Raw genomic sequence first — 19,127 nt, 5'->3', positions numbered from 1 at the left:
TGCTTCAGCTAATAATAACTAAAACCTCAATTTGCATATACTTTGCATTGTTGTAAGCTTTGCTTGACAGATTTGCAGTTTTTTGTTTTATTTTATATAATTTGCAACTTAATACATTAGATTTTACTATATGTGCATCATGTTTATACAGTAGTCAGAATTCATTTCAATTAGCCAGTGTAGTATGTCTCATTGATTTTTAACTTAAATGTTTCCTCACGAAGTTAGTTGTACTTATATTTTGTAAATTACAGTATTCATGGAATGTTTATGCCTAACTTATCATTTCATTTTGATGATACAAGATACAGTGCATTATTGATATTCCACAAAAGATCCAACATTTACATAATTTACTCATGCAGTCAGATGCTCAACTTACAAGTCTAAGTGGGACATCTTTTTCATAGAGTGAACATTCTCTCTAACTAACAGGTAAGCTTGGCCAACACCAGTATTGAGCTCAGCAAGGAAAATCTTTATCGGTTTGCCAGGATCCTGTTCCCACCTCCACCTGAAGTCCTGAACAAGATGTGTCAGCAGGGATTCAATGACACCTTGGATTTCCTTCAGAGGAACAATCTCATAAATTGCATGAGATGTTTGGCAGTTACGTCAAAATTCACATTATCGGTATGTTACAGAAGAACTTTCTTTTATGGTGTTTTGATATATATTTTAACATACACTTAACATTGAAATGTAATACAAATGCCATTTTGATATTGTAGAATGAAATAATTTTCATTAATAAAAAGCATATCATTATTATGGGTGCATAGTGAAGGAAATTTAATCTTTATTGCAGAATACACCAGAGGAAGTTCATATTGGTATTGATGAAGAACTTGACTGTGCTGACTGCCATAAACAGAGAAAGGTAATGTATTAAAACAAAGATTATTTGTTGTATTTTGCAGTAATGAAGAATGCAATGGCATAATGTATTTTATTTAGTATGTAGAGCATAGCTACTTAAAGTATACAGTGATAACTTTTTATTTGTTTCTTAACAATCCCATCATTTGGATTAACCCACATTTCTTTAAATATTAATTTCACCGTTTTTTATGTGGGCGGGGGGTTTCTGCTTGTTGATCCTGCCACATTGGGTAGTTTTTCACTTAAGTGGAGTATTGTGGGTAGTCAGTGTTGCTTTGCAGTAAATGTTGTACTCATTTAACCTGCATGTTTCAAGCTCTTAGATTACTTGTATAATTTTTAGCCTTTGGAATTTTGTGATTACAGAATGTTAGGTGGGGTAATTGTTTTTACTTAGTGCTGTTCAGTTCTAATCCTTCAAGTGCTCACATGTTAATAATTTTAATATTATTAATTTATTGCATTCTGTTTTGAGGTGTTTGTATTTGATTCTTGCTTATTTATACCTAGTGGATTAGTCGCATTAACCAGGTATAACAAGTCGTAGTTTAATTATTCAATGTCAAAGTTTCTTTATAGCATTTGGCAAACTTCACATTGGTATCCAGTATGTGGTTTTAAATGATTTATTTGTATTTCATTTTGGAGAATGAAATTTCCATACATTTCCTATACAAATTTAATGGTTTCTTTTGCCATAAACCAGGATTGGAAAGCTAAAAACCTATCAAAGGATAAGGATGGTAAGGATCAGTGGATGTTATGGTGACTGTGATGAAAAGTGAAGGAAAAGGCACAGGTAGAAAAATGGTCATATGGTTGCTCTAGCGAAGTGGTGGTGAACTCAGAGGTGTCAAGGGTTGCTCAGGGTTATGAGATATACATGGCGTTAGATTCTCAGTGCCAGAAATAGGGAAGAGAGGAAAGGAGGAACCAGATCTTAGAAAAAGGAAAAAATTTCTTTTACTTTGGGTACACACAAGACTATGAAGTAGTAATTGAGAGGGCAGTAAGAAAAAAAGTAGTTGGAGCCTGAAGGAATTAGGAGGAGATAGCCAGGCTACTGGTAAAAAAAAAAGTCCTATTAGTAGAGAGAACAAAGATTTTTTATGTGTGTGAAAGGCATATATTTTAGTGGAAAATGAAGCCCTGGCAAAGAAAATGGAGGCAATTTTGAATAGGAGCAAGTATGAAATTTTAAGATTCATGGCCAGAGGGCAGTGGGAAGATTGTATTACAAATGAGGAAGGAGCAGAGTCATGTGGTCCAGCAGCTGGAAAACAGACAGAGATGTCTACGGTTGAGATGGTTTGGACATGGGATGAATGGTGGTGAGGAACAGTAGTGAAGAAAGCAGTAGTTGAGGAATCAGCATGATGAAGACATATAGAAGGGCCCAGAAAATCACTGTAAAAGGGGATAGAGGAATTCTGTCTGGAAAAGAACAAGACAAAGGAGACTAGAAAATTATGTCATATCTACCCAATTGAGGGAAAAGTTAGTTTAAATATATATACAGTTTTATGGTGATGGAAACTCAGGAAGACAGCTGCATTAAATAAATATTACTATAGTTATTTAACTACACTGTCTTGTTAGAAAATGCCTAAAGCTAGTTTCACATTTTTACATCATATGAAAATAACAGTTGGGTGGTTAATATTTTTGTTTCTTTTCTTTGCACAGGAAGCAATTATTGATCAGTTACCAGAACAGGTTGGAGCTATATTGCAAGATGCCATAGACAAAGCTAATGAGGGCTTGATGAATTGGGTCTTCAAACACAGATCCATGAAACTGCTCTCAGTTTTGACCTTGCCTTATGTGCTGCCAATTGACATAGCCTATGCAGCTTTCCTTAAGTAAGTGACGAGGTATTCTCTTTTGTATGTACCTGTATTGTATATTTTTGTAAATATTTTTGGTTATAAGCTTCTTAAATGTTTCGTCTTTCATTTGGATTGTTTCCCTTCACCTTAGCAGTAAGTTTTTTAAACGAATGTGATCTAATTAATTGCAACTCATCGTATGGTTAAATGAGAGTTTTTTACTCTTCCAGGATGGGTTTGGTGCAAGAGAGAGGCTCCCAACAAACCTTAGCATCCTTAGCACCTTTCCCTTATGTGAACTCATTGATTCAGTATTGTGATGAGATGCTTCTAGAATCTGTGCCCTCCCTATTTTTCTCTTCCCCTTGATACTCGTATCAAATTTTCTTGCTTGGCCCTTTTTTCTATTGTATGTATGTGCTGCTATATCTTTTTTCTATCTCTTGTATTTTACCTGCATATATTTTAGCATGATGCACAGTATTTTGTTTTTGTCATGCTGTTTATATGATAATGTACAGTACTTAATAAGGTATTTTATAATATTTTTTCCATTTAATTTATGGCCTGTACAGTATATTGTATATTTGGCATTTGTTCATCTAAGCAAGGTCAAGGATGAAAAGTCGGAGATAGAACTTTGTTTCATATTGAAATGAAAAATAAAAGGGAAAAAAAATACTAGTTGCAAAATAAGCATGTACAGTAGTTTATGTTGTGTATTTAAAGTTTCATCCATTTCTTTCATCATTCATTGGTGGTGTCATCAGTTCAGTAGAAAACATTGATGTTTGCTTGTATTTTAAACTTAGGATTTTATATAGTTCAGTATTTTCTTTTGTTTTTTGCAGCTATTGAGAAAATAATATATTGTAAATGTGTTTTTACTTATTTATTCTCATTCAGATGTAAGAACACATTTGAAATATCTGAAAAAAAAATTTTTTCCTTTTTTTGTGATAACCATTGTAATGTGTATTGAGGTGTCTTTCAACCATAGCAATAATAGTGCACGTCTCAGATTCCCTTCAGTCACAGTATATGTAACAACTAGGACATGTTAAATCTCAGGTTGAAATTATGATGGACCACTTCGCTAAATTGGGTAATGAATTTAAGTACTGTACTAGTCGCTATTTGTTCTATTTCACTATGTCTTCCCAGACTTGGATTGTTTGACATATGAGAGCTTTTATCATGCCAATGATATTATTTTACACATTGGTTAAACAATGCTAAGAATCAAAGCTCTGGATATGTTACTACGTACTCGGCTAACACATTACAGTAAATGCTTAAGAGATGAGTTTTGCAAGCAAGCATGTTTAGGTGTTACTAGTGATAAGGCTTTTCCTATATACTGTATGTCCATGTTAGCTAGATACGGGAGGTTGGGGAGGGCACAAGTCTACGTGCCAAGTTATCAATAGCCATTACCTTGCTATTCCAGGTCTCGTGGGTGGAGAAGAGGCTCTGCCATTTATCATATGTATACTGTACATGTTCAGTCTCCATGCCATTATGGTTAAGTGCAGTGACCAGCACCTGCTCATTAGAAGCTTTTAACTGGACAATTATGGATAACACTGGTCATTGTTAGATCATTGTAATGGTGACATTAAGAGCTGACATTTCAGCAACATATCATGTACATATGCAAGACATTAACAAAGTAAAGCGTCTTTAGGTGTTGCCAACTTTCAGCTTTGGAAGTATGCTTGACCTTTTAAATCAATCTTTTATTGATCAGTGAAGCTCACCTTGCATTCCTTTCAGGACATTCCCACAATGCATGAGTCTGCTACCAACCTCTTAGTTCCCCATTCCAGAAGCTTTCTGAAAAAGGTAGTTGAATTCTCCATTCCTTATCCAACAGGTTTTCAAGCTCTACCCCCAGCATCCACAATGTCACAGTGCTTGGGAAACAGATTGTCGACCTTGTGCAGGCTCTCTTGTCTAGTGTTGCACAACCAACTGCTCACCACCACCATCATGATGGAAAGTTTTCTTGCCAGTTGGCCATCACAGAATTTGCTGGTAAGTTGATGGGAAATTCTTTTTATAAAGCAATAACTAATATGAATATACTGATTTCAGACTGAGCATAAAGTGAATACTAAAGCATTTTTTAAATAGATAATAAAGGGAATCTAATAAGTGTGTAACTATTTATATCTTTATTTTGTTAAGTCCATCCCCAAATTATTTTACATAAAAGGTTTTTATTACTTTATTTGCAGTAGAGTAAAAGGAACAACTATCTTGATAAAACTCATTGTAATTTTGATATAAAATGAGTCATGGGTGTATTTTCCTCGCCAAAGAATTGATGAAAAATACAATTTGTAAGCTATAGTTTTATAGAAGATATGAATAAATTATAATCATGTTGTGTATAATTTATGATCAATAGGGCTGTGAAAACCATCACCACAGTAATGGGGATTGAACTCAAAACCTTAAAATGTAGGCCAAAAGAAATACTCTCTTCATGCTGTATTTTGTGGCAAAATTAATTGTCACCAAGCCTTGAGAAGGGCTGTGGAGAGTTCAGGTATTTCATTGAATAATTGGAGTATTTCTCACAGTTGTTAATGCACATTCACATATTTCAGAAATTCTTTATATGTGTTATGAACGCCATACCACATCGGCAAACAAACAATGGAAATTAAAATCTCACTCAGTCTATGTTTTGCAACTCTTCAGTTAGCACTCAGGGTTTTGCACAGGTGCTTTATTATACTCAATAACTTGCACATAATATGCGTTATTATTAGATACAGTAGCTTAACAAGACTGGTTAGTAAACATTTTTAAATCTCTTATGGTTTGCCCAAAGGGATTTTGCACAAGTATATTATAAAAAACCATGCAGAGTTAGAGGGACTTGGCTTCATGACTTCTGTCGAGGACTTTTCCATCTCTTCTTCGCATGTACTTGGTTTTGGTGGATGGTGCAATTCCAGTGCTTTTTGTTAGTAAGCTTGAAAAAAATCTTTTCATCTTAATTATTGCTATTTGTAAGCTTGTTTCTCCAACACGTTTGGAGGCTTTATACAGCACCACTTATGTTTTGTTAACTGTTTCTGTGGTTTGGTTTAAATGCACTTGCAGATTGTTGTCATTTAGCAGCAGTTTATATCATTGCACTGAGTGAACCTAAAAATTACATTTCCAGTCCAACCAAAATAGGCTTCATTCACTTTTTCCCTGAAATTAAGGTGTATTTCATGAATTAATCCTTATGAAATTAGAGATATTGTCACTAGATTTACAAATATTTAAAGTGCTGTTAGTTACTCAAGCAGTAAGGAAAGCACCTCAAAGAACTTTCTTGCACAAATAATTGCCATTCAGTACTTCCAGCCAACACTGACAAGTCTGAAATAATCCCTTGGAGAGATTTTGCCAGATACATTACTATTTTCATTGTATGCAGACCTACAATAGTTAAGAATTTTATCACACATATGGTTGAATCATTATAAAAAGATGACCCTCTAGCTACAGTTCGTTGGTGCGATTACATCTTACTTTGACAAGCAGTTTAATGCTGTTCATTCTATGCATGGGAGTTAGTTTTATTGTACAGTTACTTTTTCATGCATTCCTACATCCATTGAAAATATTAATTTTATTAATTTTATGTGGTCATGTCTGGCAGTATTTTGAATGAAGGACTTAATATTACACACGAGGTACTGTTGAAACTTTAGTTACAGAATAGCTAGGTGTCCAGTAGAAAGCTTAGGTGCCATTTAATATTACAAGTTTGTCTTTTGTATTTGGGAGGTATCCAGACACATTTTGATTGGAATTACCACAGTATTCTCCTTTAGAAAATGAAAGCAGTTTTATTATCATGACTATTATGATATGTGTTTCTCCTCATGTTTATGAGTTTAAAAGTTTAAGTTTTAACTTGTCTGAAGTACTACTTCAAATATTGCTGTTGAGAGGCATCAGTACAAAAGTGGGAAGGATACTGTAAACATCAAAATCTCAAAAGATTATAGAAGTGATAAAATGTGCTGTAAAGTTAAAATTTCTAGTTGGTAATACATATTGGTAATACATAATTAACTGGTTCTTCATTGTAGTAATGTTTTGAATTCTTTAAGTTCTTATACTGTTTATAGTGAAATGCTTTGGGTGTATTGAAAATGATGTAAACTGCATTTTTATTGGGTTTTTCATAAAAAAAACCCTCAAATTTTTATTATTCTGCCATTATGTAGCCATATTTCTTCCATCGGATCGGCGTCGTAAGCATCGTAACCCTGGAACATGCATTGTAAACCGGAAAATAATTTCTGATGAATATATTTGAAAAGCGCTGTGACCTCGGAATGTCGTAAGCCAGACCCGTCGTAACCCGGGGACTGCCTGTATTTATGAACAAAATAAGATTAACAGTACAATATTTGGCTTCTTAATTATTCAAAATCTGAACAATCAGGTTGGCTACCATCTTAGATGTAGATATTTTGGTTAATTAAAATCAATTTTTATCTCTAAATACCATTACTGTACTATACATAGCATGTTTTTTTTTGGTCAGCTATAAGCAATTTTTATGGGTAAACTCACTGCCACTAGTGTTACACATATTAAGTTCAAATAACCAGTCATACAAGTAAAGGGCAAGGTTGACCTAGGATTTTGTGACCTAAGACCTTCATTGAGCTTACCTTCACCACCCCATACACTTCAGTAGGTCTCACCCTCTACATGAATAGGTGGTGAAAGTGAGAGGATGTAGTAAAAGATTGCATTTGACAATTAATGGATTTGTGTGAAAAAATTAAAATTCTGAGTTACAGAAGTGGTAGGGTTATGGAGGTTAAGCATGCATGTTAGAGTTTTGAGAAGTTCAGTTACAAAATGGTACATCTGTTGATCACTGAAATTAGTGACAAATTTGTAGTAGTCTTCAGGCCAAATTTGTTCACCAGTGTATGATAGTTAGCATACCTGTGGTAAAATTCAGTCACTTTCCTTCTTATGAAAAGGAACAAAAAAAGGGAGAGATCAGTTTTCCTTTGCAACCTAAGGAAGTGAATGTGTGAAGAACTAACTACCGCACAGTGAAAACTAGTAAAAGTACAGTACGCACTCAGTTTTGTAATTTATTGAACTACAGTATAAAACTTGTATTTGAAAAGTAAAAAAGTGTTGCTCCCATTTGTTATGGTTTCCATTATTACAGTGTTATCTACAGTGCATGAAATGGACATGACCCACAGTAGGTATATTACAATACAGTGCATTCTTTCCTTTCTTCTCCAGGAGACCACGAAGCCCCACGCATGGGCAATCGCCATAACTTTGATTTCACTCTAGATATGTCAGATGTGTGAGTATCTTTCTTGTATTGTTTATAATGTATTAGTTTTTGATATGTGAAGTACATACTGTAGACCTATGACTTGTGCAACTTTGGTTCCCGCCTTATATCTTATGATGAAAATAGTGAGATATTTCAGTCATTGTTTTGATATGAAAGTTTTACTATACAGTACTGCATCCTAAGTGAATCGTGATTTTTGTCTTGTTTCCCAATCCCATTGGTTCTACATCTACTGTTCTTTCTTTAACTTCTTGCTTCAATCCTTCCACAAAGGTAGTACTCAGCTACATAACACTCCCTTATCTTAGCTCCATTTACTATATGCAGACCACTCTCCTGCCCACAAATTTTAATTCTCTTCTCTTCGTAAAAACTTTTTATTGTATTACTGTATACCATAAATCCTTAATACCCACCTCCTTACTTATACAAATCACTCTCCTGCCCACAAATTTTAACACTCTTCTCTTCAGTCATAAAAGCTTTTTGTTATAAAATAAATCCTTAATGCCCACTTCCTTACTTCTTGATAGATTTCATCTTAAGCTTTTTCTAGGCCCATATATGCCAATCAAGGCTTTTTCCTTCATTTTCAAACTTTTCACAGTCTGTTTCATTGAAGAAACACACTTAATTGATGTACCCCTTTCCTTGTCTAAACCCACTCTGTTCTTCCCCTTACCCCTATCAGTCCTGCCATCTGTTTTACTTTTTTCCAGTCAGAATCCTACCATACACCTCCCCAAGTTTACTAAGTAACATAAAATTATGCCTCTGTAGCTTTACAGTTATCCTTATCACACTTACCTTTAAACAGCATAATTATTCTTCTCAGCCATTCCTTCAAAAGTCATCCCTCATTCAGAGATATACTGTACAATACAAACCTTGGCCAGTCTACTGTACATTACAAACCTTGGTCAATCCATACTGCAGCATCTCACTTATAATTGCAATGACTTCTAGTGTCTTTCCATCCATTTTTTGATTTCTGAATTGCCCCCAGATCCTCAGCAATCACTTCCACAAGCATTCTCAGACATACACTAACTCCTTCCACTTACATCATTTAGGTCTGCTTCTCTTATCTCTTCCACAGTCAGCAAGCCCTCACAATACTCCCCTCCATTGACCTAGGTAGATATATATACATTAAGTGCTTCATTGTGAATTTCATGTGTGCAAGCCAAAAATTATTAACTTATTGGCTTGGTTCAACGACTGTTTAGTTTATAGTATATCATTTTACCATAGATACATGGATTGCCCACAACATCAGAGAAACTCAGCTGGAACGTATTAAATCCAAAAAATTGGGTTTCTTTTTATGTTAGGAACTCACATGTCTTAAAATATGCATAACCATTGTTATTCATACTTTAGAGCTTGTGAGCATTGCAGTGTTGAAGAAAGTAGTGTAGGATTTCTCTACATCTACAGTAAGTAGGAGTCTTAAAAAGTTAGAATAGTCACAAATTAGTTTATTGAAGGGTTGTCATGTAGATTCAAGGAACTGCAATGAAAGACTTTAAATTATACTACAGTGAACAAATACTTCCAATACCAAGCATTTTGGGATTTAATCATATCTGTCACAGTCTTCATAATGACAGCTCTGTATTAATATACTGTAGTCTTGCATCTGTGTTTGAAAATAGAGAGGAAGCAAAAGAGGAATTGAAAGTAGGCAGGAAGAAAAGGAGTAAATGGAAGTAGAATATTGGGAGAAATTGATTAAAGATGAGATAAGATTTAAGTTTGCAAAGTGCAAGGGTCTGATTAGGAGCAATAAAGTCTTGGGAGTGGTGTCATTGGAGTTTTCTATTTCAATCTTTATTGAACCTTTACTCTTAACTTTTTAGGCATTAGTATTATGGTAGTAGGTCCTCCACTTACAGTGGGGGATCTGTTCCAGTGCCGCGCTGCAAGTTATTTCCACCATAAGTCGGTGTTAGTGGGGGATCTGTTCCAGTGCTGCGCTGCAAGTTATTTCCACCATAAGTCGGTGTTTAGCTGTTACGTATTGGTGATTTAATGGAACCTACAGTGCTGTAACTTGATGTTGCATCAAGTCACAGCACCATAAGCACAGTAAACTTGATGCCTATTCTTGCCGTTAGCACCCTGAACTGCGCTTACAGCGCCATAACTTGGTGCAACATCAAGTCATGGCGCTGTAAAACGCCGTTAATGACACTTAAAAAGCGCTGTAAGATCAAATCCGCTGTGAGTTGGTGATGCACTATTGTGCTGTATACTGTAACTCTAATAATTAGTTGATTTTTGTTTAGTGATAGTAATGACATTACTTATTTACAGAGGAATGCCACAGAGCCATAAAGAAGCCATGATGTTAGAGTCTGAGGCCTTGAAACAAGTTGCCTTACGCTGTGCATCACGATGTGTTTCTCGAGCAGAGTCTCGTGTAGCTTCTCGAGCAGGGTCTCGTGTAGCCTCTCGTGCAGCATCAAGGGCTGTTTCAAGAGCTGTTTCTAGAATGCCTTCTCTTGACAATCTTAACGATGACAGCCTCTATGAAGGACCTGGATACATCACTGATGATGCTTTCGAGCAAATAATGAATGTCACCACTCATCAAGAGGCGCTTATGGCTTATTACTTCTTAGATGATAATAATGAAGTAAGTTGAATGTGCTTAGTCATTTGGATAGAAATGTTTTGGGCTTTGCTAAAAGATGATAAACCAAAGATACCTTGGTCTGAGAACCTCTTATCCTGATATTTTTCCATCTGAAGGGGTATATATAACTTGTAATTCTCTTTCTATCTTTAAAAAGGTAAAGTTTGTTAAATAATATAAGTGAATGTATTGCATTTTCTTATAAAAGTATTTGTGTCTAATTTTTGACTGGGGGACATATTTAAAATTAGTGTACGAGGATTGGATTTATTTACAATGGGGTAAAGTTTAATCTTGAAAGTGAATTGCCTTATGGTCAGCTTGTAAAGCGTGAAATACACAATGTGAATTGTTGTGTACGGTGTATATTGTAAATTACTTGTGCACATGCTACCCTTTTTTATTTGCATCCTGGTTTGGATGAGCCTGTAACAGAGCCTGCGTTTTTAGTATTTTGCTGTGAAGGTTAACTTCACATTATGTTTATAGTTAACATTGCAGTATATAGACATTATTCTTAATCCCCCCTCTTCAATTCTGTTTTTAGGTCCGTGTCACAGAAATATTTGATATGACAGATGATGACCCCACTGCAGATTCTTGTGGCTTGGAAGTTGATTCTGATCATCGTCTCACAATTCCAGATACAAATCTGTCCCACTGGACAATGTCACGTAATGACTCCATCAGTAAGTTAACCACTACAACAGTTTTTGCACAAGCAAATGTTTCAGAACATTTTCCTTTTTCAGATAAGCTGAAAATTTCATAAATTTTGCTGTAAAATGTATTGCATTTTGCTGTAAAGTACTGTTTATACAAAAGTATGAAGTCTTATTGGTAATTTGATTCTTTTACTGCTTGGTAGAAGCTCTATGGCATCTTTATCATATTTCGTATTTGATTTTTAAATCTCTCAAAATAAAGTACAGTTTTAAGGTTGTACTTTGATTGCCCATGATGTATCTATTTCTGAGAGATACGTACCATATTTAACAGCATATTTCTGAGAGATGTTTTTGTGCTTCCAGTAGCACTTTTTGATAAATTTTGTCTTCAAAACTTATTCTTTTTTCTGCCTTTATTAGGATCAATTTTATCTGAATAAAATGAAGAATAAAGTGAGTTATGGGGAGTCAAAATGTGAGTGCATTTTTTTTGGGATATGCTGTTTCTGTAATACAGTACTAGTACTGCATTAATTACATTATTGTACTGCATTAAATAAATGTCAGAAAAAATATTGTACCAGAGAGAGAGAGAGAGAGAGAGAGAGAGAGAGAGAGAGAGAGAGAGAGAGAGAGAGAGAGAGAGAGAGAGAGAGAGAGAGAGAGAGAGGGCACAGTCAGTTCACAGTTTACATAACACGATGCGTACGATTATGCATACACATGCACAGTAGGCTCACACGTCAACTTTACATAAGTATTTAGTTCAGCTTACTGAAAATCTTATTGGAATGCACAAACTTGAATTATTTCTCATATTTAACATAACATTTTTAAAAATTTGTTTGCAAATTTAGGCACTCATAAATTCATTGCCACTGTCAAGAGTTTTCCATCAGAGGTGGAGCGGAGTGTTATAAAATGTTTCCTGCTATTTCTAAGCTTTTTAAATATTTAGATGTAAATATATTTTTTCATAATGCTGTATTCCGATCTGAAAATAGGTAGGGGTCTTATAAGCCATCAAACACAGTAAGCACTTTTTTATTCCTTCATACGTCATACTTCACATGAAAAGCTTCAGTCACACCAACGTAAGAGATCTTGCAAGGTGGAAAGATCTGTGCATGTCCAGTTTGTTGCCCCACTGGTCCAGAAGGGAAGGAAGATGTCATTCCTCAGTTTGATTCAGAGTTGGTTTCACTGCTCTTCTTTTTGAAATTATCACTGTTTTAGTGATGTGCCATTCAGTATTTCTAATTTACTTATATTTTTTCTTCACTTGTTTCATTTTGATGTCATAGTGTTCAGTGCATTTATTGGTAAGTTAGTGTCTCCTTGCCTTTTGGTCTACAGGATGCTTGCTTGCTGCTAGTGTTATCATGAGAACTTGCTTTATATCAAATTTCAAGTATGAGCTCATCATTCTTGTGATTCCCTCAAGTCAACATGTAATTTTTGTGGGTTTGTTAAGTTTCTGCTTCCTCATTCATGATTGACTGCCTCCAGTTAAGAATGCTCAAGAGCCATTGTGCAAAGTGCCCACATCCTTCTCTGCCAGTGAGAGCCATCAGGATGTACTCCCAAAAAATGAATATTTTTGCCTTTCTATGCTGATCTGTTCACATATGTCACCAGAATCTTACCTTTTCAAAGAACTCCATCTCTTATGGGCTTTGGCAGGTTATTTCCTGGGCTTATTGGAGGTTTCACGGGAGGATATTTCGCAATTCCAGATCAAGGTGCATGAATGAGCCCTTTCTTTTTCCTTGGGTGTTAAGCATAACCTAGAGTAGTCTGTCATCCTTAAGAGCAGGCACTTGGGACCAAATGTTGCTACAGGTTATGTTTTACCAGCTGGGAAAGATCTGGTAGCTACCCTCATCTTCTTCGTGACCTTGTCCCTCTTAGTTCTGGCACACCTATAGGTGGTCCAGGAGCACCTACTTTTACATTACCATGCACTTGAAAAGAGCACTTTGGGTTTGTCTTAATGTGCATCCATTACTTACAAAAGCTCCCATGATTTTGATTGATGCACTAATGCTCCACTGCCCATCGCTGCAGGGGGTTTAATTTCTTGCATCTTGTCACCTCTCTTTATCCATGGCTCTTCTGCTCATACTCCTAACTTATGACTGAACCTGTTTAATGATTACAGGCGGTCCCCGGTTTACGACAGGGGTTCCGTTCTTACGCCGCGTCGTAAACCGGAAATCGTCGAAAATCGTCAAAAATCATAAGAAAACCTTACTTTTAATGCTCTGGGTGCATTGAAAACGATGTAAACTGCATTATTATTGAGTTTTACATAAAAAAAAAACCTTCAAATTATGATTATTCTGCCGTTTTGGGGCCATATTTCTTCCGTCGGATCGGCGTACGACGCGTCGTAACCCCGGAACATGCGTCGTAAGCCGGGAAATAATTTCTGATGAATATATTTGAAAACCGTCGTAACCTCGGAACGTCGTAAGCCGGAACCGTCGTAAACCGGGGACTGATTGTAATTGGTTTGAGAGCAAATTTTTTTACATACCCATTAATCATAACTTCAATGCCGTCCTTCGTTCCCTGCACTCTCCAAGATGAAGGTTGACAGGGAGGAATACTGTAATGGCTTCCCTCCCATCTAGGCCAATGAGTATTAGCTTGGCATGTGCATTGGGTCGTGTCCTTGCAAGATCTTTTAAGTTAGTGCTTAGGTCCATTCACATGGAGTAATCGTACTCGAGTGGGTTTGTAGAAAAACATGTTTTGTTGTAGACATTGTATTCCTTTGGTAGATATTTCACCCATTTATATGAAAATACTTCAGTCTGTCTTCTAACTGCAGTACAGTATTTGGGATAATTAACAAACTAACTGTAACTATTGAGCTTTGCATGAAAGACTTTAGTTTAGATTTCTTTTTTGTGCATTTCAAGTAGAATCAGTTCAGTCCTGTATAGCAGTATTATTCATGATACAGGTTCAAATTGAGTAAAGCTCAGTAACTGGTTGTACCATCTACGAAATTAGTTTAAGGCCACAGAAAATCTTGTGAAAAAGCATTGTGATTCATAAGTAAATAGTTTCTGGAAAACTCCAATTAAAATTGTTTTCAGGAGGAATGTTAGCAGGTTATTCTGAACATGTAATCCAGAGTCCATGTTGTACAAAAACATTTATTTCTGTATTATCATTAATTAATTTGACATCATCGAAAGATGATAAGTCTCACAATGTTATTTGGATCTTACCTTTTGACTGCTGCTATGCACAAAGCTTTGTCAAAACTTCGTTCTTCAAATTGTAGCTTTAGGAATATATACGTATATATAAGAATAAGAATAATCTGATACCAAGACACTCTTTACAGCTGCCAGTTGGCTAAGAGATGATCAATGATGAAGTATTTTTGTTAGGTGATAATCATGCACAGAAAGTTTGCAAGAGCTGGTGCACTTTTATGTTTTTTCAAAACATAAAAGGGTTTCAAAGGTAAACAATTTCTTTTTTCAGATTCTGAAGACTATGAAGAAAGTGTTTGTGGCATCACACTTTCAGACACTGAATCTGAACATTGCCAAAGGTGAGTGTAAAGTTTCTTTAACTTTTTCACAGAATTTATTATTGAAAATACATTAATTATTTTTAACAACAAAGCACCACCCAGGCAAGTTACTGTAATAGGCATAATAGGCACTCTGGGTTTTGCAGGCTCTTCCTTGTAATACTTAAGAGGAATAGTTAAGATTTGAAAAAATTAATGTAGTCCATGTTTGATTTTTAATATAATGTGTGTTTCATCTTGCACTGAGCTATCCTAAATTAAATATTTAAAACATGCAGAACAACTTGCAGCCCAAGATGTGTCTGTGTGCAACCCTCAGTCGTGTTTTATTTTATATTAACAGAAAATATTACTTTTTTAAAAAATGTAAAATTATTATTTCAGTGACTTTGGATAATAAACTCTTAGCATTTGAAAATAAGGTGCTCAGATGATTATTAGGAATTAATTGGAGTGATAGGATTTCAAATAACAGAATTAGAGAATTAACGGGGTTGCAGCTGGTTGATGAGTATGTTAGGTTCTCAAGCTGGAAGTGGCTAGGCCATGTGTATAGAAGACAGAATAGTACAACACACACCTGGGGAAGTTGCCCTTGGTAGAAGACGTAGAGGTAGGCTAATGGAGACATGGTTAAAGACAATGAGGTGGAAAGCAGGAGACAAGTGTTGGGGAGATCTTGAGGAGTTAGCCCAGGACAGAATGTGGTGGTGTGAGTTCGAGGCCCTATGCATCACCGTGGGTGCCACAGGAAATGATTGATTGATTGATATTGTATGCCAGTACATTTGATATTTGACAAGAAAAGAAAAAAATACAGCAATTTAAACCACATTAAATGCCTGTTTTTTTTTTTATTCATATTACCATGTGATTGCTGTCTGTAATCTAAATTTCATTACTGTATGTATCATGTATGGTACATACAATATCATACATAACTGTGTTGATGGTAACATTTATTGGCCAAGAAAGACAGTTGAGAGGTCTGATTTGTTCAGCAGAATTTGTTTGTTACTTTGTGTTTTGTCTTAATAATTTTAAACATTGCCATGAAATTTTCACTCACATTTCTGTTTTATAATAAAGAAATTATTGTATTATGTCACCTATATTGACAAATTTTTTTTTTTTATTGGTACAGGTTTTATCTATACAAAAGCAAATACTTTGTACCAGCCTTATGAGAGTGATAATATAATAAATGGCACTGATTAAACAATTTTCTAAGGTTAAATTGCATATACAAAGTCAAACGAAAGAAGCAGGGGAAAGATTGCAAAAGCATTATTATTCGCTCTTTTTGTTTCTTCCAACCCAAGTGAGTTCACAGGTATGTGCAGTAAATAAATCGGCCCCCTCCTCCAATTATGCCTCGTCTGAGGATTGCAGCCACTTTTTTAAATATATGTTAGGCAGTGAATTTAATTCTACTAACGCTATTCATTTATTTTGCAGATGTGATAATGAGCCTGAAGCTGAACAAGTGCTTCCTCCTCCTCAACACAGATATTCCCTACATAGTTAAGGCCAATGCACAGGAGTGCTTATGAGCTTTAAATTTTGTTGTACCTTTTTGTTGATCATATTACAACCTCAATGGTTATCAAGTTCCTAAATGGGCTTCCTTCTATTACTGAAGGACACTTAGTGCTTGTAAGTCTCCCCCCCTTTTTCTCATAGTTCAGTCTCTCTTCCATGTGTGGTGCTTTATTAATATGGGGAGCTACCTCAAGTTTTCATAAGCTCTTGTTTTACAAGCTGCTTTTGGATGCGGTATCTGTATACATACTGTTAAGAGTGATGTAAATAGTCTATTTTTGTGGTGCTACTTTCAAATGTTTGTTGAGGCATATTTCATATATATGTATATAGTATTTAAAGTAGCCTTGCAGCATTTTTATTGGATTCATATGTAGTGTGTGTGTTTGTGTATGTGTATGTGTATGTATATATATATATATATATATATATAGTGTATGTATATATATATATATATATATATATATATATATATATATATATATATATATATAGTGTATGTATATATATATATATATATATATATATATATATATATATATATATATATATATATATATATATATATATATATATATATATATATATATATATATATATATACACACATACATATACACACACATACAGTATATATATATATAAATATATTTATATGTTTTGTAGTTTGGGAACAGTACTTGATAATTTTTAAATAAATACTATATTTCAAAATACAGAAAGTTATCTGTATTTTGAGACTAATTTATGCAGCTAAAGGAGTGTTTCTGAAGGTTTGACAAGTGATATAAACCTTATGACAGGTGTGACACACATGAGAGAGAATGGAAGGGATAAACTCAAACTCATCTTTCATCCATATAGTTAAATGTCATTGATATAGTAACCATTTTATAGAAAATGTTTTGAGAATGACTCTGAGATTACACATCTAGGTGTATTATAAAGTTAGTAATCTTGCAAAAAAACTTTTTGAAAAAAGTTGAATGTGTGGAAGTAATTATATATACAGATAGAGTAGATATATTTGTCCATGTCATCACTTCCATTGCTTTGGTGACATTCTGCCACTCAGGTCCTTCCTGTGCTCAGTTCTTCATCAAATCTCCAGCCTCTGTCCTCATAGTTCTCATTTAAGTAAATGCATCTGGGTCTTCCAACTTGTTTTGTGCAAGAATACAATTTTTGAATGGGGATCTATCCTTTACCTAAAAAGGTGACACCCTACAAGGCAGCAGGTGTTTGTACCCTGAACTCAGGGTCGTTATCCAGGTACTACCAGTTGGACCTTGTTTTCATCAGGAAGCAGGGATGCAACTCCTTCAAGGTAATATCATTAATGGTTCCAAATATTATTGGAAAAGAGTGATTTCACATGCCTTACCGTTCTTCGTCAAAACCTCCAACCATCCCTCTGTTCTCTTTCATCTGCTGTGAAAGGCAACATACTCAGGAACTTAGAATTACAGTACTTAGGTTTTGCACATGTGAATTTGATAATGAGAGTTAAAAGAAACTCAACTTCAATTTCAAGTGCATTCTGACCAAATCTGATGAAAAGATATAAAATTTTATTTTGTGGTCTTGTATATGTCATAACGTCCTTATACTGTATGTCTTTACTGTTAAGAATATATTGTTCCTGGTTTCCTTAACATAATTTTTTTGTTTGCTGTAGGATCTCAGTAAAGTAGTTTAACACACACTAGAGCATTATGATGAACTTGTAAAGAATCATTAGCCAAGTTATTTTTATAATTTATGACATTAAACAAACTTGTGTGTTACAGAAACTGGAGCAATTCTATCTTTCCACGTTTGTAACTGGTAGACAGAAGATTACTTTATATAGTATTATCTACTATAGTCTTATGGCTGTTTGATTTACTTGTATCATAAAAGTACTTACTATCTACCTCTGTGTATATGATAAAGTCAGCTGTTGTATCCAACTCTTAAATCTAGTAGTCTTTAAGTACCATTGCACTATACCAGTATGACACACCAAGGCAGGTTGTCACTATACTAAACATACTTGTATGACGTAATACGTAAAATTGATTACCACTCAAATACAGATTTTTTTAATTTTAAGTATCAGATTAACAAAAGGATGATGAAGATGTTTTGTTGTTGTTCAATACACATACAGTAGTTTCAAGGTCAATGTCTTGTTAATCTGAGATAAATGCCGTATATTTCTGCATATAAGACCTTTAAATCCTAAAATTCACCCCTAAAAATTGAGGGTCATCTTATACTACCATTCTAAAAATCAAACCTTGAATCCTAAGTGATTTTATCGGTAGGCTAGCCTCGGCCTCGGTGCGATAACCACCGACGTCTGTGAAAAGATTCTCATTATGAAATAAACTGATGATAAAGGTAATACAACCATTTTTACCTTATATATTATGTATTGGTATATTCGAGGAACAATTTCATATCAATGAAATCAACTGAGAAAATGTAAACATCAAGTTATGGTTGCACTCACAGCAACCTTTATTTTTTGGTAACCTTTCAGAAATTTTAATGGTAGTGTAATTTTAGTAGTCATTAAAAATTCATAATCTTTTTGGTGGTAAACAACACAATTTTGGATTACATGCAACTGTTTAGATCAATTTAGTCATACGAACAATAATTATGTACA

General features: G+C 34.7%; 1 protein-coding gene across 2 annotated transcripts in view; it reads left to right on the top strand.

Moving 5' to 3' along the window:
- The window catches only part of LOC136846664 (1-acylglycerol-3-phosphate O-acyltransferase Pnpla3-like), a 78,627-nt gene extending 61,978 nt beyond the window's left edge, over positions 1-16,649 (top strand). The window contains exons 5-13 of one of the 2 annotated variants that reach the window (XM_067117660.1): positions 436-633; positions 809-880; positions 2,569-2,744; positions 4,588-4,748; positions 8,004-8,070; positions 10,384-10,705; positions 11,253-11,394; positions 14,878-14,947; positions 16,388-16,649. In XM_067117660.1, the coding sequence (XP_066973761.1) occupies positions 436-633; positions 809-880; positions 2,569-2,744; positions 4,588-4,748; positions 8,004-8,070; positions 10,384-10,705; positions 11,253-11,394; positions 14,878-14,947; positions 16,388-16,457 (1,278 nt within the window). In that variant the 3' untranslated portion in view covers positions 16,458-16,649. The remainder of the gene's footprint in view (positions 1-435; positions 634-808; positions 881-2,568; positions 2,745-4,587; positions 4,749-8,003; positions 8,071-10,383; positions 10,706-11,252; positions 11,395-14,877; positions 14,948-16,387) is intronic. The other variant, XM_067117662.1, reaches the window with a different exon arrangement.
- Positions 16,650-19,127: the final 2,478 nt, after the last annotated feature.

Source organism: Macrobrachium rosenbergii, chromosome 15 (assembly GCF_040412425.1).
Source record: "Macrobrachium rosenbergii isolate ZJJX-2024 chromosome 15, ASM4041242v1, whole genome shotgun sequence".
NCBI lineage: Eukaryota > Metazoa > Arthropoda > Malacostraca > Decapoda > Palaemonidae > Macrobrachium > Macrobrachium rosenbergii.
This window is presented reverse-complemented; position numbering and strand designations above follow the sequence as displayed.